The sequence below is a fragment of the Equus caballus genome, chromosome 1, assembly GCF_041296265.1.
Source record: "Equus caballus isolate H_3958 breed thoroughbred chromosome 1, TB-T2T, whole genome shotgun sequence".
In the NCBI taxonomy this organism is placed as follows: Eukaryota; Metazoa; Chordata; class Mammalia; order Perissodactyla; family Equidae; genus Equus; species Equus caballus.
The window spans coordinates 167680723-167698936 of record NC_091684.1 but is presented as its reverse complement, the minus strand read 5'-3'; the positions used below and the strand labels follow the sequence as shown (position 1 = coordinate 167698936).

At 38.3% G+C, this 18214-nt stretch overlaps 1 protein-coding gene across 4 annotated transcripts in view; it reads left to right on the top strand.

Moving 5' to 3' along the window:
• Window positions 1-18214, top strand: part of SLC12A6 (solute carrier family 12 member 6) — an 82717-nt gene that overhangs the window by 55967 nt on the left and 8536 nt on the right. For all 4 annotated transcript variants that reach the window (XM_023620699.2, XM_001918315.6, XM_023620704.2 and 1 more), the window contains 15 exons: window positions 491-622; window positions 1911-2057; window positions 3390-3444; window positions 3944-4074; window positions 4756-4997; window positions 6986-7200; window positions 8283-8441; window positions 8622-8720; window positions 9000-9057; window positions 12188-12362; window positions 12632-12750; window positions 13975-14073; window positions 16486-16605; window positions 17353-17457; window positions 17858-18026. In XM_023620699.2, coding sequence (XP_023476467.1) covers window positions 491-622; window positions 1911-2057; window positions 3390-3444; window positions 3944-4074; window positions 4756-4997; window positions 6986-7200; window positions 8283-8441; window positions 8622-8720; window positions 9000-9057; window positions 12188-12362; window positions 12632-12750; window positions 13975-14073; window positions 16486-16605; window positions 17353-17457; window positions 17858-18026 — 2025 coding nt within the window. The remainder of the gene's footprint in view (window positions 1-490; window positions 623-1910; window positions 2058-3389; window positions 3445-3943; window positions 4075-4755; window positions 4998-6985; window positions 7201-8282; window positions 8442-8621; window positions 8721-8999; window positions 9058-12187; window positions 12363-12631; window positions 12751-13974; window positions 14074-16485; window positions 16606-17352; window positions 17458-17857; window positions 18027-18214) is intronic.

Genomic DNA, 18214 nt, shown 5'->3' with positions numbered 1-18214 from the left:
TGTGTCACTTCTCTCGGTATACCTATTTTTAAAATATTTTCTCTCAGCTTCCTTCAAGAAACGGTCTGAAGTGAATATTTAGTGAAGTCACAAAAGTTTTTCATCTGTGCTTGATGCTGTAAATAATAGTCTTGAATGTTAGTAGCCTAAAGAAAGGGGGTTTTGTGCTTAAAGATCACATTATCAGTGTTCTTTACAAGATTACTGCTGTCTGTAGGGACCAGTGTGATTTTGTTTCTACTGTAAAGTTAAGCTATTAGATAGAATAATGAAGCTTTTCATTTAAGAATTTTATGAGGATTCATGTAGCCCTAATTAAGTGTGACATTTTAATGTAGGAGGAAAAGTCTTATTGATAAAGTTTCTTAAAATATTTACCTGTGAAATATTTTCTCATTTACTTTGTAATTTTCTGGTAGAGGGGTCATATTGATGCTTATTTACAGTGTGTTCTTCATCACTCCTTTCTTCCATATTTCTGGCTTTATAGGAGGAAATGGACACCAGACCAAAGGTGTCATCTCTCCTCAGCCGCATGGCCAATTATACCAATCTAACACAAGGAGCAAAGGAACATGAAGAGGCGGAGAACATCAGTGAAGGGAAAAAGAAGCCCACCAAGGTGCGGCCTTAGAATAACAAAGATAAATAAACAAGCCCCATATATAAGAAAGGAGGAAATATCCAGGGCATCACTCTGTGCTCCATAACTACTTATTGAATGCTTGATATTTGCCGGGCACTGTTCTGGGCACAGGGGTCACAGCACAAACAGAACAATGTCCTGCTGTCATGCAGTCTGAATACTAGTGTGGGGAGACAGTCTTTAGGCTGTTTAACTGTGTTAAAAAATATAACATAGTAAGCACTGATAAGTGCTCTAACAAAATATAAGCTGGGTAAAGAGACTGAGACTGTCCAGCAAGGGCACCAGGGCAGAGGGTGTTGCTGTGTTAGAGACATTGGTCAGGGAGAGCCCTTCTGACAGGGTGATGTTGGAGCAGAGAGCTAAGGAAGGTGAGGAGTGAACCGTGACTAGCTGGGAGAAGAGCATTCCAGGGAGGGGGAACAACACTTGACAAGAAGAGGGTCCATGCCCATCTGCTGGTACCATCTCTCTATTGCAAAATGGTTGAGTTTTTTAAAGACCAAATAGCAGTTTTTCTCAAAATCAAAATATGGAACAATATTACAGGCTAGGTTTCTGCTTGTTCAGGGGTAAAACGACCCTTAGATCTTCATCTTACCAACTACCTTTGCCAACTACTGTGAAGGATTTATGCCAAGTTCTGAAGGAATTCCATTAAGTCATTATTCTATTTTTAGATGAGAAGAGAAAGCTAATAGCTTTGGAGAACAGAAAATTTTAAATTGTTGGGGTTACACTTAAAAGTTCATCAACAAATGTTTATGTAAAAACGTGTAGGGACCTCGGGCCAGCCCCATGGCCTAGTGGTTAAGTTCGGCGTGTTCTGCTTTGGTGGCCCAGGTTCAGTTCCCAGATGTGGACCTACATGACTCGTTGGTGGCCATGCTGTGGCAGCAATCCACATACAAAATAGAGGAAGATTGGCACAGATGTTAGCTCAGGGGAATCTTCAAGCAAAAAGAGGAAGATTGGCAACAGATGTTAGCTCAGGGCATATTTTCCTCAGCTAAAAAAACAAAGTGTAGGGACCTATGTAAAGTAAAAATGTATAGCTCTAGGAATAACAAAAGGTATGGTGATAGACATCTGTAATATGATGGAGATTTTCTATGTGTCTCTTTTAAGATAGTGCTTAAACTTATTATCTCTGCTTTGAGATTAATATAGTAGTTAGCAAATTTTCATATAAAGGTAAAGAGATAAAAGCATCTCTTCTAGATGACTGTATGATTTTTTCATCTGTCAACCTCTTTCTTTCCAGATCCCCCAAATGGGTACTTTCATGGGTGTCTACCTCCCGTGTCTACAGAATATTTTTGGAGTGATCCTGTTTCTACGCCTTACATGGGTGGTGGGCACAGCTGGAGTTCTTCAGGCCTTTGCGATTGTCCTTATCTGCTGCTGCTGTGTAAGTCCTGAGTGGCTCCTGGAGATCACCTGCAACATTGCGAGAGCTCAAGAGTATATGCACTTGACCTCTTGGGGAATAAAACAAATAATACTAGGGCAAGAGTCATGATCTTGACAGGAGAAATTATTTTGATGTTAAAATCTAAAGGATGTTAGTTATTTAGTGTCAGTTATTCTGTTTATATGTATAGTATGATGTACCAGAAATATAAAGGAGGACTCCTATGGAAGTAGAAGATACAGTCCCCATCTTCAAAGAATTCAGAAGGCAAACCATTTGAGCTTGATAGCACCAAGGTTGTGACAGGAAATGTGTTAGAAAATGTGCTGTACTACTCCAGGGTAGTATTGAGAAACAAAACTGATTGTTGTTTGGGATGAGGGGTATTTGTTTTGTTTTGAAGTCTCATCTGTTATCCCTTCCCCAGAAATTCAAGTGTTCTTTCCAGGTCTTCTCTCCACTCTCTGGAGAACGTTCTGATTTTCCTTTAGTTTAAACTGTTCTTATCTGTGTATCCCAGCCACATCTATCTATTTTATTGTAAGTTTCAGTGTCTACTGACCACTTTATTATTACCATTATACCCTCTCTGTGCGTTATGCTCAGCTAAGTACTATACAAAGCAGGTACACAGGCATAGTCTCTATAATAACTTAGAATTAATGGTACTACCTTTTTTTTTTTTTTTTTTTAGTTTCTTAGTCTTGAAACTTCAGGGCCATAATTTTGCTCCTTGATTGCCTCTCACATTTAAATCAGCTACCCAGGCCAATCACGTCTCCCTCTGAAATCTCTTACATTTATAAATAAACCCTTCCTTTATACTCCCACCACCGTCACTGTAGTCCTTACCTCTCACTGAACTACTATATAATAGCTACTAACAAGTCACTCTCCCTCCATCTACTCCCTATCTGCCATCCATTTTAAACTGTGTTACCAGGTAATGTTTTTAAAATAAGTTCTTATGAGCTCAGAAGTCTTCGGTGGTTCCCTTCCTTACTGAATATTATTAGTCATTTTCCAGTCTGTTTTCCAAGGTATTTAACAAGGGATCCATGGCAGGATCAGTGGTTCTTAATAACTCCTAACTTACTGATTACGATGCAGGGGCATTTTAACAGAAATACTGCAGATAATGGTAGTGTGACTAGTGCAATGAGTTGAATCGCATCTCGTTTCCACACTGTGAGGTATGACAGGCAACTCCCTCTATAGATGTAGGTAGAGTTAAATATTCAATAAGTGCTGTGAGGTTCACAGATGGGAAAACAGTACAGAAATGTCGTCTTATACAGTAACAGTCTTCTCCTTTCCGTTTCTTTACAGACAATGTTGACTGCTATCTCCATGAGTGCCATTGCCACTAATGGAGTGGTACCAGGTCAGTAGGCTAAGGCCAGATTTCATGGGTTGTCAGTGATTACTGTATGTTTATGTTATAAAATCAGAGGTGCAAACTTCCAAAGAATAGGATATTTAGTCTGTTGGCCGTAGACACTAATACTGTGTGACTTTAGGATACCCTCTTTAAAAATCTCTTCATGTTCTAAGCTAGAATGCTTTAATTCCCATCACTTTCTTAGCTTCTTTCAGTTAGAATGTATTTTATTTGGTTCTCTCATGCCTGTAGTAAATATTTTCTGATAATTTTCTCAGTTATACTGTCAAATTGTGCTGCTTCATGTGGAGCCCTAGATGTAATAGATTTCATCTTTTACTTCCCATTAGCAAATCTGCTTTTTATCATATTCAGGGTTTTCAAAAGCCTGAAAGGTTTATCCTTCATGCATATTTTTATTCTTCTTCTTTATGACTTATCTATATTCCTCTTACTAATATCCTTTTTTTTTATGCTGTTCACCTTCTATTTTCTCTTTTAGCTGGGGGCTCATACTTTATGATTTCCCGGGCACTGGGCCCAGAGTTTGGCGGGGCTGTTGGCCTCTGCTTTTACCTTGGTACCACATTTGCAGCAGCCATGTATATCCTTGGTGCCATTGAAATTTTTCTGGTGAGTAATGACTTAATTGTGGTCTTCAGTGTAGAAAATATATAGATTTGGATTTATTTTGTTCTTTGATATCAGAGCTTCTGAGAGATCAGCTATAGAAATCAATCAAGTGATTGACTGCTAACCTGTTATTGACCTCCTCGTGTGGATATGAGGCAGAAAGGCTGAGGGTGTCCCTTGCCTGCCTGCTCCTTCCCCCACCCCACCATCACCATCACTCCACCACCTCAACCAAGAAGTTAGTCTCCAGAGGCAAGACTTGCACTAATGAGGAAAATTAGTTTATTTTGGTACCTGTATCTGAATGAAATAACATGTTTTTCATTTCTTTCTTTGTTCACTGGGATATATTTTTTACCATTTAAAGTAATGATAGCAGAAATAGGACTCACGATAATCATTGCAATTATTTTATATAACCCTTCGAATAAATTATTAATGCATTCCTTGTTTTTTCCGTTTGGAAGTGTAGGTATTCAGAAAAGCATGTAGACTGAAACAAAAAAATCAGTGATATCCCATTTCCGTAGACACTCCAGATCCAAGTAAGAATTAGGCTAAGTCTCCAGACATTTTCTGTCACAGCTTTGCTTTCCTTTGTGAAAGCAAATGCAAACTGCAACAGCCCTTTTACTTGATTACTTTGAAATGACTTCATTTTCTACTTCTTTGGCTTAATAGGTATACATTGTACCCCGGGCTGCCATCTTCCGTAGCGATGATGCACTCAAGGAATCAGCAGCCATGCTAAATAACATGCGTGTCTATGGCACAGCCTTCTTGGTCCTCCTGGTATTGGTGGTATTCATCGGCGTACGCTATGTGAATAAGTTTGCCTCACTTTTCCTGGCCTGTGTCATTGTGTCCATCTTGGCCATCTATGCTGGAGCCATCAAGTCTTCTTTTGCCCCTCCGCACTTCCCGTACGTGTCTGTCTCTCTGACTAGCCATCATTATTGAGTACTCATTGACAGTATCTGGGGATATGACTATTTCAAGTCAAAATTTCAGAGTCTCTGAGATTTCCCTCTTGGATAAGCCCAGTTAGCATCTAGGCAGGAAGCCTCTCAGCAAACTGTCCTGTCGATCCTTGTCTTTAAGTCCCAAGCATAGAGATGGCAACTGTAACTATCATTTGTATATAGATATTAGGTTTCTTCAAAACCCCCTGATAATGATTGTACATATTTGAGCTATTCACGAAGGGCTTTACAAACAGTATAGTTATTGCCATCAACCTTTATAAAGTTTTTAAATGTTGGATTCTTTTTATTAATGAAAAATCAAGAGAGTCAAGAAAAGCCAAACTCTTGCCTAAATATTTGTAGTTAAATTTTTGATTTTGCTGTTAGTACCATAATGGACTTTCCAGTCACAAAGTAAAGGAAAATAAATGTCAAATCATTTGCATATATATCTCTCTATATAGATTATATTACATACCGTAAGTAGTGCAGGTAGCTTCAAGTCTATTTTTCGAGGTGGTGCTGCATTTGTACAGCCCTGTGACTCACAGGCTCACCTGTTCTCCGTTTGACTGGTGGCAGAAGGACTAGCCAGCTCTGAGTGTTGTTTGTAATCTCGTTACGGAGATTGTCTTTGAAAAGTCATCTGGATCATCCAGGGATCAAACTCATCAATCCTATGTTGATTTAACCTGATTACAGAAAAATAGGTTTTCAAAATGAAAATACAGGTCCGTGGAGATTAATGGCAGTTAAAGTTAGTTAATGGCAGAGCAAGAACACAAGGTTTGCGATTTCCTGACTCCTAGTCCAGTTTTTCTTCTGTGCTAAGTGATGTCATCAATAAATTCCATCATAAATTTTTAGTCTACTTATCTAGGGGCCGCAAACTAGCTGAAGATCCATTTTAGAGTCATAACAATACTAAAGCTACATTCTGGCTATATCCTAACTTGGAAACTTCCATTTTTGCCTCAGATTCTTCTTTGATGCTTCTCTTTTTTGGTAGGTGAAAGGTCATGATGCATGGTATTTTCTTTAGAATATTCCAGCAAAACAAGGTAACCTAGGGGAATGCATAAAATGAGACTAGGAAATGTTGAGAGTTGTTGAAGCTGAGTAAGGGATCCATGGTTCATTTTGTATGTGTGCTATCATTTTGCAGATTTTAAAACTTGCTTTGTTCCTCCTGAGAGGTATTTTAACTGTGGGTGTATTATTCCTTTGTTTGTATTTATATCTCTGGGTTAGAGAAAAAAATAAAATCAGCAGTTAATATTTGTATTATCCTTAAATATCCACACTCCCACTGGGTCTAGGCTTAAGTTCAAGAAGAGTTTTCTCTTAGGCCACAGAGGGATGTGCTTTTTAATTCTAGCCAAGCTGTCTTCCTTGAAACAGTAGCCAGAAGGTTTGACCTTTAGCGTAACGTTTTAAAGGGGGTTGTTATGAACATAAGGCTTTTCTAGGCCAAAAAATATAAATAGGGGAAATTTTTTTTTGTAAGAACATAAAAAGACTCTAGGGTTCTTTTAGACCTAGCAATTGGTTAATAACCTAGAAATTTTGGAAGATGAGTCAGCATAATGTCTTTAGACAGTTCTTATGTTTGAATTCTCTTGCTACCACCTACCACCTGCATGACCTCAGGCAGACTACTTTATCTCACTAAACTTCAGTTCTCCACCCACAAAACAGAAATACTAATACGTATTTTGTGAGATTGCTGTAAGGATTAACTTGCCAGAAAATGTAAGTCACTATTTATAGAGCTAGTCAATAAATATTAGTTCCTTTCCCATCTGTGACAGTAGAAGCTCTTAGAGATGAGATTTTTTTTGCTTTACTAAACAGTTTACTGTTTACTAACCTATTTCTAACCTACTTTCTTTTTTTATTTATTTTTTTCCCTTGCTTCACCTTTCCCCTTGTTTGTTTTTACTTAGGGTCTGCATGCTGGGTAACCGCACCCTTTCATCACGACACATTGACATTTGCTCTAAGACCAAGGAAATTGGCAACATGACAGTGCCATCAAAGTTATGGGGCTTCTTCTGTAACTCAAGTCAATTTTTCAATGCTACCTGTGATGAATACTTTGTTCACAATAATGTTACTTCAATCCAGGGCATACCTGGATTGGCTAGTGGTGTCATTACAGGTAAGTTAGGAGGTTTTTGGACAAGTTTATTATTTTTCTCTGAGGAAAACGGGCTTTGTCATCTTAGACTCTTCTGTTGTCCTTGAAGATGTACTGCCATGGTGCCACTTCCCTCCTTAAGCTCAGCATACAGCTCTTAATTCAACATCTTCCTGCTTTTCTACTACTGAATTCATTCTTTTTCAGGACTCCCTTGCAGTGTTATCTGCCAAAACTTACCTCCTTTTGAGAGCAGAGCTGAACAAATCACTTTTTTTTTTTGGTGAGGAAGATTGGCCCTGAGCTAACATCTGTTACCACTTTTTCTCCTTTTTTTCCCCCTCCCCAAAGCCCGAGTACATAGTTGTACATCATAGTTGTCAGTCCTTCTGGTTCTATGTGGATTGCCACTGCAGCATGGTTTGACGGGCAGTGTGTAGGTCCATACCCAGGATCTGAACCGTCAAACTCCAGGCCGCTGAAGCAGAGTGCAGAAACTTAACCACTATGCTACTGGGCTGATCCCAGAAAATCACTTTTCAACATAAGATAAGATAATAAAATATTCGTTGTGTTAATTGTAAACTTGCTAATGTACTTCCCTCAGTGACAACTGAACTGGAACTATTTTATTGTCACCACATCCCCATGTGTGTTTGCTTAACTTAGCTAAATTTCTGAAACTCTTTCCTTAAGTGACTTCTATCTTAAATATTTGGTCCACAAATTTCTTTGCATGTAAGCAAGTTTACACTAAGGTGTTAGAAACACTGTTGATGACTAATAAAAGAAAAGTAAGAGGGTTTGCAGGACATTCAGCTTTGGTCTGCTTAACTTCTGCTAATTTGCATTGGTAAACGTAACTGCATTCGTATGTACCGAAGCATTTTGTCAAATTATGTTTGAACTAGATGAGGAAGGGCATTAGGTTTTTATCTGTGTGCACTTTATTGTGCAATATGTATGTGCTCATGTGGAAGTAAACATAATTTTAAAAACTGCATAAATGAGGAGTCTGATTTAGAATGTTGTTTGGGTAGAAAATCATCTATATCCTCTTTCCATACTGCTGCTGCTTATATCTCCTTTTATTCCCACTACAGAGAACCTTTGGAGTAATTATCTACCAAAAGGAGAGATCATTGAAAAGCCTTCAACCAAATCTTCCGATGTCTTAGGCAGCTTAAGCCATGAGTATGTCCTTGTTGACATCACTGCCTCTTTCACTCTTCTGGTGGGAATCTTCTTTCCCTCTGTCACAGGTAAGCAGACAGGCTTTCTGTCTATTTTAGAAGCCAGCAGACCCAAGGAGTGATTTTTCTTAGGAGACAAAATTATATTCTCAGAGTTCCTACATTTGCCTCTAGTCTTTGGTATCATTGTGAAAATCAAAGTGTCCAGGAATTCAAGAAGTTAACTTGTTCTTTTTTCCTTCTCTAAAGGTATCATGGCTGGATCAAACAGATCTGGAGATCTGAAAGATGCTCAAAAGTCTATTCCCATTGGCACTATCCTTGCCATCTTGACCACCTCCTTTGTCTGTATCCTTTTCATGGGTTCTGTCTGAGTCTTAGTCATAGGAACATCCAGAAGAACTCGGGTGATCAGTATTTTTATCCTGGTAGTAAAGGTATCCGCTTTCTACCACCTCCCTTCTCTCCAGATAATCTACCCACCTCATCTCTGAAATTCAAGCAAGAATTTATAGGATTAGTGAATTTAGCAACTCATTTTACTGATAGAAGGAATATCCTGAGTGTCTACTTTCTAATCTCATCTTAGAGAGAGAATGCCACTTTCCTTGACTCTCAATGTTGTAGATTTAAGCAATGTTGTCCTTTTTGGTGCGTGTATTGAAGGCGTTGTTCTCAGAGACAAGTGAGTAGTTTATTTCTTTGTGATAATCATGTGTCTGTCTTCCATTATGTCTGATCATCCCACATAGGTCCAAGATAGTTATAAACTCAAAACCCAACCTGTGGTGTCTATCATGACTAACAATTAGAAAATATATGTATATAGTTCCCAAAAAGGTTAGTGAATAATAAGGGCCAGTATGTTGTTATAAATATGTGAGATGCAATGAATGTGCCTCTTCAATAAAGCAATGAATTTGTCTGAATAATAAAGACTTCCTTGTACATTAAGAGCTGTTGGAAAACTAAGACCATAAGTAAAGGTAGGCAAGTAAACAAAACAAAACTTTCAAGTGTCTCTAGCATTTCCTTTATGAGGCCTAAGTATGTACAGTTGGCCCTCCCTCTCCAAGGTTCCGCATCCACAGATTCAGCCAACTGTGGATCTGTACGTGGAGGGCCGATTCTAATTCTGTTGGGCATTCTAAATGAAAGCTTGAAACTTACTTTCTTAAGTTCTTTCAAAGAGGCTGCTGAGTGTTTGGTTCTCTCACCTATGAGTATAAAATATATTTTTGCAAGAGATTCCTAGAAAAATCTTTTCCTAAAACCTGCCGCTTCTCTTCCCATTTTCCCCATTTTGGTGAGTCAATAGCCTTACCATTCATCCCTTTCTCAAAACAGAAACCTGGTGTCATCCTAGGCTTTTTCCATCAATCCCCTCATCCACTTGGTTTCTAAACTCTAAAATCCTCCTTTCACCATCATAGATCTCATTCTTTCCACTATTCTTTATCCCCATCACTTTGTACAGGCCCTCAGGATCTTTTGCCTAGATTATTATTATAATCTCTCTTTCAGTTTTACTGCCTTCTCATCCTTCCACACTGCCACCAGAATGATTTTTCTAAAATACAAAATTTGATCATACAGACGTTTCTGCTTCAGAGCCTGCCACAGCCCCTTAAACCCCATTACTTTGAGATGGCCCTGTCTACCTCTTTCTAATCTCATTTCCCACCATCCCCTTATAAACTCCCTATACTCCAGCCATAACTTGTTTCAGATCTCCATCCATCCACACATTTTTTTTGCTTGGAATGGCTATTCCCACTTGGAAGACTTATGTCCATCCTCTAAGACTGCACAAAGTGTCTTCTGTCCTGTGAAGGTTTGCCAGGCTCACCCAAACAAGGATAACACTCCTCCCTTTGTTCAACCATTGTATTCGAACATACTGTATTGTTGCACTGGCCATACTATATCGCAGCTACTGTTTTATATCACTCTCCCCTCTACTAGATCCAGTTCTTTGAGGACAGGAGCCCTAATAGATGCTATATAAATATTGTTGACAAAAATAAGTAGCTTACTTTATTATTACTATACTATTGTAATTGAAAATTTATGGGTTTATAGAGCTTTGGTAAATTATACCATAATATAAAAATTATTGAAAGTATAAATTGGAATGCCACTTTGGAAATCTGTTGGTGATTATCTCCTAAAGTTGAACATGCACATAACTAATGACCCACCCATTCTACTGATAGATATATCCAACAGACATGCATGCACATATGCATTAAGAATCATGCCCAAGAATTCTCACAAGCAGTATTATTCTTAATAGTCAAAACCTGGAAGTAGTTTAATGTCCATCAACAGTAGAATGGATAAATTATGTATTCATGCAATGGAAAACCATATAGCAATGAAAATAAATGAACCACAGCTATATTCAAAAGAGGGTTAATTTCACAATGTCAAGTGAAAGAAACCAAACATAAAACATAAATACTGTTTCATTCATTTAAAGTTTAAAAACATAAAACTACATAGTATTAAAAGTCAGAATAGTGGGGAGAAAGAAGAGGCTAGTGATTGGGAATGGGCATAAGAGGCTTTTCAGTGCTGGCAGTGTTCTGTTTCTTGACTGGATGGTAGTTACATGGATGTTTGCTTTGTGAAAATTTATCTAAATGTATATTTGTTTTTGCATGTTACTTTTTATGTGATTTAATAAACTGTTAAAACCATAAATAATGAACCAGTGAGATGCCATGTTTCACCCATCAAATAAGCAATGATTTTTAATTTTTAGTACTCAAGGCTGGTGTGAAGTAGGTATGTGCCGTAAGACTTGAACCTTCATATACCTCTTGTGGGAATAAAAATTGGTATAACCTTTCTGGAAAGCCATTTGGTAGTGATTTGGGAATATTTTAAGATCTTGATCTCTTTTGTTGAAGTTATTCCCTGTTAGGAATCTGCCATAAAACTATCTGATGTGTAAATGTCAGTACATGCATGGTACTATGAATCACAGTGTTTTTAATAGTAGAAAATCAACACTAGAGGAATGGGTAATGTGACTTATGATACAATATTATTAAAACCCTTAAAGATTCTTATTCATAAAGAGTTTTCCATGATGTAGGAAAATACTCATAAGTTTTAAAAGAATACAGAATTGTAGGTGCAGTGTGATCTCACCTACATTTTAAAAGACAGTAAAAAGACTAAAATATGCAAAGTATGCTAAATGTTTGCAGTTATATTATGATTACAGATTTTTCTCCCTGCTATTTTGTATTTTTGTGTACTTTTCTGCAAAGAGCAGATATTTTGATAATTTGAAGGGAAGAGTTATAATTGAAGCCTAGCTTATTTTCTGGCCCTACAGGTTGGTTGTTCTTGGTATAGGTTAACAGTACCTTTTTTGTTTGTTTGCTGAGGAAGATTAGCCCTGAGCACTAGCATCTGTTGGCAATCATCCTCCTTTTTTTTTTTTTTTTTGGCTTAAGGAAAATTAGCCCTAGCTAACATTTGTGCCAGTCTTCCTCTACTCTGTGTGTTTGTTGCCATCACAGCATGGCTAACGAGTGGTATAGGTCTGCACCCAGGAACGGAACCCTCAAACCCAGGCCACTGAAGCAGAGCACGCTGAGCTTAATCACTAGGCCATGGGGCCAGCCCCCCCCCAATGCCTTTTGATCAAATCTGCCTACCTTTATGTTTCTTATTCATGTTTGTCTCAATTTTGATTCTCTAAAAATTATAAATAGAAAAAATTGGGTGAATGTATCTCTAGTCTTTCAGTCTAAAGTTATTTCCAGATTAAATTTCCCCACTCTTTCTTTCTTGCCCAGGTTTGGGGATGCTGTGAAAGGTAATCTGGTGGTGGGTACCTTATCTTGGCCATCCCCGTGGGTGATTGTTATTGGCTCCTTCTTCTCAACATGTGGGGCTGGACTTCAGAGTCTCACAGGTGCACCGAGGCTACTGCAGGCTATAGCCAAGGATAACATCATACCCTTTCTCAGGGTGAGTGACCTCCCTATGCCCTCTTACTTTTTCTGCAGGTCTTATGAGAAACAGTGTGGCCTTCATAGGCTTAGGAGTTACTAGATCATATGATAATGAAGACGTGGGATTTTAGAACCCTCTAAATCCCTAGTATGAGTTTATATGTGAATAGGGTATTTAAAAGATATTACAATTGTAACACTATTATCTTTCAGATATCTGAAACTGTAGCATAGAGGAATCAGAGAACTTTGTCAAACACTCCCCACACTCCTTTCTGTGTACAGGTTTTTGGTCACAGCAAAGCCAATGGCGAACCTACCTGGGCTTTACTTCTAACTGCTGCCATTGCAGAGCTGGGAATCCTTATCGCCTCCCTGGATCTTGTGGCCCCAATTCTTTCCATGTAAGAGCCAGTAATTCTCTTTACTTATTCTTGCTTATGTGATGTATAAGACATGTTGATTTCCGTCAGGCATATAACAGTACTGATAGCAGAGTGAGCCAAGTACAGGTGTAATAACTATTCCTGAGAAGTTTCATATAAGACTAACTTTTATAAGTTGTTGTGGTTTCTTCCTGCCTCTATAACTTCAGAAGTTCTTTGCTTTTATTTCTGATTCATTATCAGTTGGTTGTAGCTTTTACTTCTACTGTTAGCTTTTATTCATTCACCTGTGACCTATTGATGATATACTACCTACCTGGCACTGGGCAGTATGCTGGGAATACAAAGATGAAGAAGACATAATCTTAAGGAATATGGTAGATAAAGAAAGCACTGGTCCCTGTAGAGTGTGATGAGTACTGTGGTGAAGGGAAACACTGAGCGCTGTAAGAACTCTAAAGTGAGGCATCTAAATGGACTGAGACTCAAGGAGGGTTTTCTGGAGGAAATGACACTTGTATCTTGAAGGAAGACTAGTTTTTGCTAACCAACGAAGAGGTGAAAGACATTCCAGGAAGGGAATGTGTGTGAAGGAATTGAGGGATGAAATAATGCAGCACATCCAGAGAAGTGAAAATAGTTTGGCTTTGATAGAATGGAGGGTGCATGCTGGGGAGGAGCAGAGCAGAGAAGTAGATTGAGCCAGATCACAAAGGACCTGCAACTTTTTCCTGAAAGTAGTGGGTAATCCTTTGAGAACAAAATGATGAGGTTTATGTTTTAGAATGATCAATTTGGTATAAAAGGTAGATTAGAAGGAGGCTGACATTGAGCTGTGAATGCCAATCTGAACCTTATTCAACTAATCTAGCAAAACAGAAGTGAGAGCTTGAACTGAGGTGATAGCGGTAGAGATGGAAAGGAGGAAGGTTTAGAGATTTTTAAATATGTAGAATCTTTGGGACTTGATACACAAATTTGGAACAAGGATGAATAACAGAGAAGGAACTTGGATTATCCCAAGAACAACTGAGTAGTGGTTGTGTCGTTCACTGAGAAAAAGACATAGAAGGATGCGCAGGTTTGTAGAGAGAAGCTTAAGTTTCTCTACTTCTTAGTCTTAATTAAAAGCTAGTGGGCTGGAACAAAGGCTTAAATACAGCAAAGGTCTTCAGTTATTTAACATAGCCCTTGAAGAATCATTTTACAATAGTAATCATTTTCTTACTTTTATCGTGTCAGGTTTTTTCTTATGTGTTACCTCTTTGTGAACTTGGCATGTGCCTTGCAGACATTACTTCGAACACCCAACTGGAGACCCCGGTTCCGCTATTACCACTGGTAAGTGCTTTTTTCTTCATCTTTTTCCCCACATTTGGAGAGAATTCATCATTGAACTAGAAAACTCAGAGATTCTGGATTCTTGATTCAATTTTTTTATTGGCCAGCCATTCCATACTGTCTGTTTCAACTTTCAGTGCTCATCTGAATTCCCAACCTGCTACCATGTTTGTTTCTATATTGCTTTTTAATAACTGATAAACACCCACCTGAGAATAAAGATCCAAAACTATGAAATAACATTCTTCAGGAAAAAACAACCTTCCCTTTGCATATCTGTTTCCCTCTTAGCTAAATACTGTACTTGATCAGTTTCTCTCTTTACTCTCATATTCTTATGGGTTTTCATTCTCAAACTCTCTTCCTTATGACAGTTTAATTTAGTAGTTAAGAGTGTGAGTTTTAGTGTCAGATGACCTAAATTCGTATGTCAGCTCTACTGTTTCCTAGCTTTGTAACCTTCAAACGAAGCACATAACCACGTAAAATTTCATTTTACTCATTTGTAAAATGAGACTAATAGTATTACCTATCTCATAGGGTTGTTTTGAGATAGTCTAAAGTGCTTAACGCAGCACCTGGTACATAGTAAAGTTCTCCATCAACCGTTGCTACAGCTGCTGCTATTATGTTCATCTCCTCAGTCCTAAAGGAGCCACCACATTTTTAGCTACCATCCCATCTCTTTCCGGTTTCTTTTCTCTCATGGCCAAAAGTTCTTTAATATGTCCTGTATGTACCTGTTGCCAGATTCGTCTTTGCTTACTTTCTCCTTGACCCCTTTCTGGCTTCACTTAATCAGTGGTGGGCAGTGATGTGACCTTTATCTGGCAAAAATTTAGATCTTCAACTCATCTTAATACCTGTAATCTTCTTTCTAGCTTTAACTTTAAAGGTTTATTATGAACTCTTTTTGTGTTACTGTTTTGCCTGTGTTATTTTTTTCTCTTTACCTTATGGTTTCAATAGATCCTAATCTCCTGATTAACAAATCTCCTGTTCATTCTTTAAAATTCATCACAGAGCAAAGAAGCTCATTCTGTACACAGAAGAGCTTCAGTAGATGTAGTTGTCTTCCTAATTTATTTGATCAAAATAAAAACAAGCAATCTATTATTCTCTGCCAAATTTCTCTTAATGTAAAGTAAGAAAACTAATGGCAAATTTTTTTCAGTAGATTCTGTAGTTACACTAATAAATGTTCATAAAATTTTTAGCAATATTTACATGAAATACTTCTTAAAGATCATAGAGTTCTTAATAATTCTGACTACATGTCCCATTCCTGCTTTGCAAAGTAAGTAATAATTGTCCTCATGACTACAGATAATTTTCATAACATCCTTATTCATTTATATGTTTTTCCAGCAATGGGAAATGTCAGCACAAGGATGGTGTGGGGCTCAGTGAAGATCTACCAACTGCTGCCAGTCCATGATAAGACGGCTGTAGAGATGGAGAATGAGCATTTAGGAACTTTTAGAGCAATTTGGCATCATCATAGCATCCAGCGTATAGTTATTTTTCTAATAACTTTTTTTTTTTGAGAAAGATTAGCCCTGAGCTAACATCCATGCACATCTTCCTCTACTTTATATGTGAGACGCCTATCACAGTGTGGCTTGATAAGCAGTGCATAGGTCCGCACCTGGGATCTGAACCAGTGAACCCTGGGCCACAGAAGCAGAGCATGTAAACTTAATCACTGTGCCACCAGGCCGGCTCCCTCTAATAACTCATTTTTATTGTATTTTACAAACGTTCTGTCTGCAATACATTGGAATTTTTTTTTAAAAAATCTCTCACCACGGGGCTGGCCCCATGGCCGAGTGGTTAAGTTCGCGCGCTCCGCTGCAGGCGGCCCAGTGTTTCGTTGGTTCGAATCCTGGGCACGGACATGACACTGCTCATCAAACCACGCTGAGGCGGCGTCCCACATACCACAACTAGAAAGACCCACAACGAAGAATATACAACTATGTACCAGGGGGGCTTTGGGGAGAAAAAGGAAAAAAATAAAATCTTTAAAAAAAAAAAAAAAAAATCCCTCACCAGGTTAAGAAGCACCTCTAGCACAGACTTCTTTTTATTATTTTTTTTAAAGATTGGCACCTGAGCTAACAACTGTTGCCAATATATTTTTTTTTCTGCTTTTTCTCCCCAAATCCCCCCAGTACACAGTTGTATATTTTAGTTGTGGGTCCTTCTAGTTGTGGCATGTGGGACGCCACCTCAGCGTGGCCTAAGGAGTGGTGCCATGTCCGCGCCCAGGATCCGAACCCATAAAACCCTGTTCCACCAATGTGGAGGGTGTGAACTTAACCACTCAGCCACGGGACCGGCCCCCAGACTTCTTTTTTAGCTGCTTAGAAAAACATTTTTCTGTTTGTGTTTTTGTTTTTAATTTTCCAGGGCCCTCTCTTTCATGGGAATGAGTATCTGTCTGGCTCTGATGTTCATTTCTTCCTGGTATTATGCCATCGTAGCTATGGTAATAGCTGGTATGATCTACAAGTACATCGAGTACCAAGGGTGAGTCTGTGGAAATGACCTTGATCGCTGCTAAAAGTATCAAAACTGGCTAGTTTTTGTTAGAGCCAGCCCAATAAAAATTGCATAAAGGATCCAGATAACTTCATTCATTTGTACTAAGTTTTGCACAGGCCCTAATTCTCTTAACCTTCTTACAGACAAAAGCTTTTAATCACAAGGGGAACCTGTCAAGAAAGTATGAACAGATCAATGAGAAAATTACTAAAATGATGAGTATTAAACAAAGTATAACACAAATATAAATATTTTTGCTTATCTCTTCAGTCAAGAGATTGTCTCCAAAATGACATTTAGTCCTGAATAACTTTTTAACAACTAAGACATCACCAACAACCTCCAAAAATTAGGAATAAATAACATTCTGATTCAGAAGATTACATTGTTTTACTTTCTCCCCATCTTTTTCAAAATAACTTAAACTTTGGATCTGCAGTAATTTCCTAATCCAAATTGCTATTTTGCTTTATTGCTTTTGAGTAGTTACATAGAATGATGAGTAAGTGACTGTTCCAGGCTTTATTCTGAACTGTTGTGCAGTGCAGTCTCTTCTGCTTACAGCGGGTTCATTATGTTAGGAAAGAGGATTATATAAATAATTAATATGAGTTTTAATTTTCTACCTTGTGCATATGTTACTTTTAGGTAAAGAAAAAATAAACTTTCTTTTTTGTAATTGTACTTTCTATAGTTTAAATCTGTGTCTGCTCTTTTCTCCTTTTGTCACAGAGCTGAGAAAGAATGGGGTGACGGTATCCGTGGTCTGTCCCTAAGTGCAGCCCGGTTTGCTTTGCTTCGGCTGGAGGAAGGACCTCCACACACTAAAAACTGGAGGTAAAGAAATCTACCAAGCTTAGTGGTGGTTGGCACATAGTTGACACACAGAAATGTGTGCTTCATTGATTACAGGATAAGGAGATCTCGTGGCTCCGGAATTGGTGTAACGGACCTGCTTCGAATGGTCTCAAATCCTTGATCCTTTATTCCCTTTTCTTCATGTGATATATGATCTAGACTTCTACCATTTTTATTCCTCACTGAAGATTAATCAATTTGAGATAATATTGGGAAGATTCAAAATAACTCTATCCTCTCATCCTATCATTTCCTCTAATCTCCTCCTTCTGTCGGGTCATGTTTTTTACAGAGTTCCTGAACTAAAGGGTAGAATTGTGATTCTTTTCGCCAGACCCACAGTGTTTTCTCCCCTCCTCCCCTGCCAACCTCTTTACAGGCCTCAGTTGCTTGTATTACTGAAACTGGATGAAGACTTACACGTCAAGCATCCTCGCCTCCTCACCTTTGCTTCACAGCTTAAAGCAGGAAAGGGTCTTACTATCGTGGGCTCTGTCATCGTGGGGAACTTCCTGGAAAACTATGGTGAAGCTTTAGCTGCTGAGCAGGTAAGAGTCAAGGCTTATTGGCTTAGTGGAATTTAGCTTATGGTTTTGTGATGTTAAAGAGTAAGACCTCAGATTTCTAAGTTAATCCCTTTCCTGAGTGACGTAGGAGGTTTCCTTCTTAGTGCTGGCTTTTGAACAGTCATATTTTCCAAAATAATAAGAGGAACCAGAAGATGGTAATTTATTCC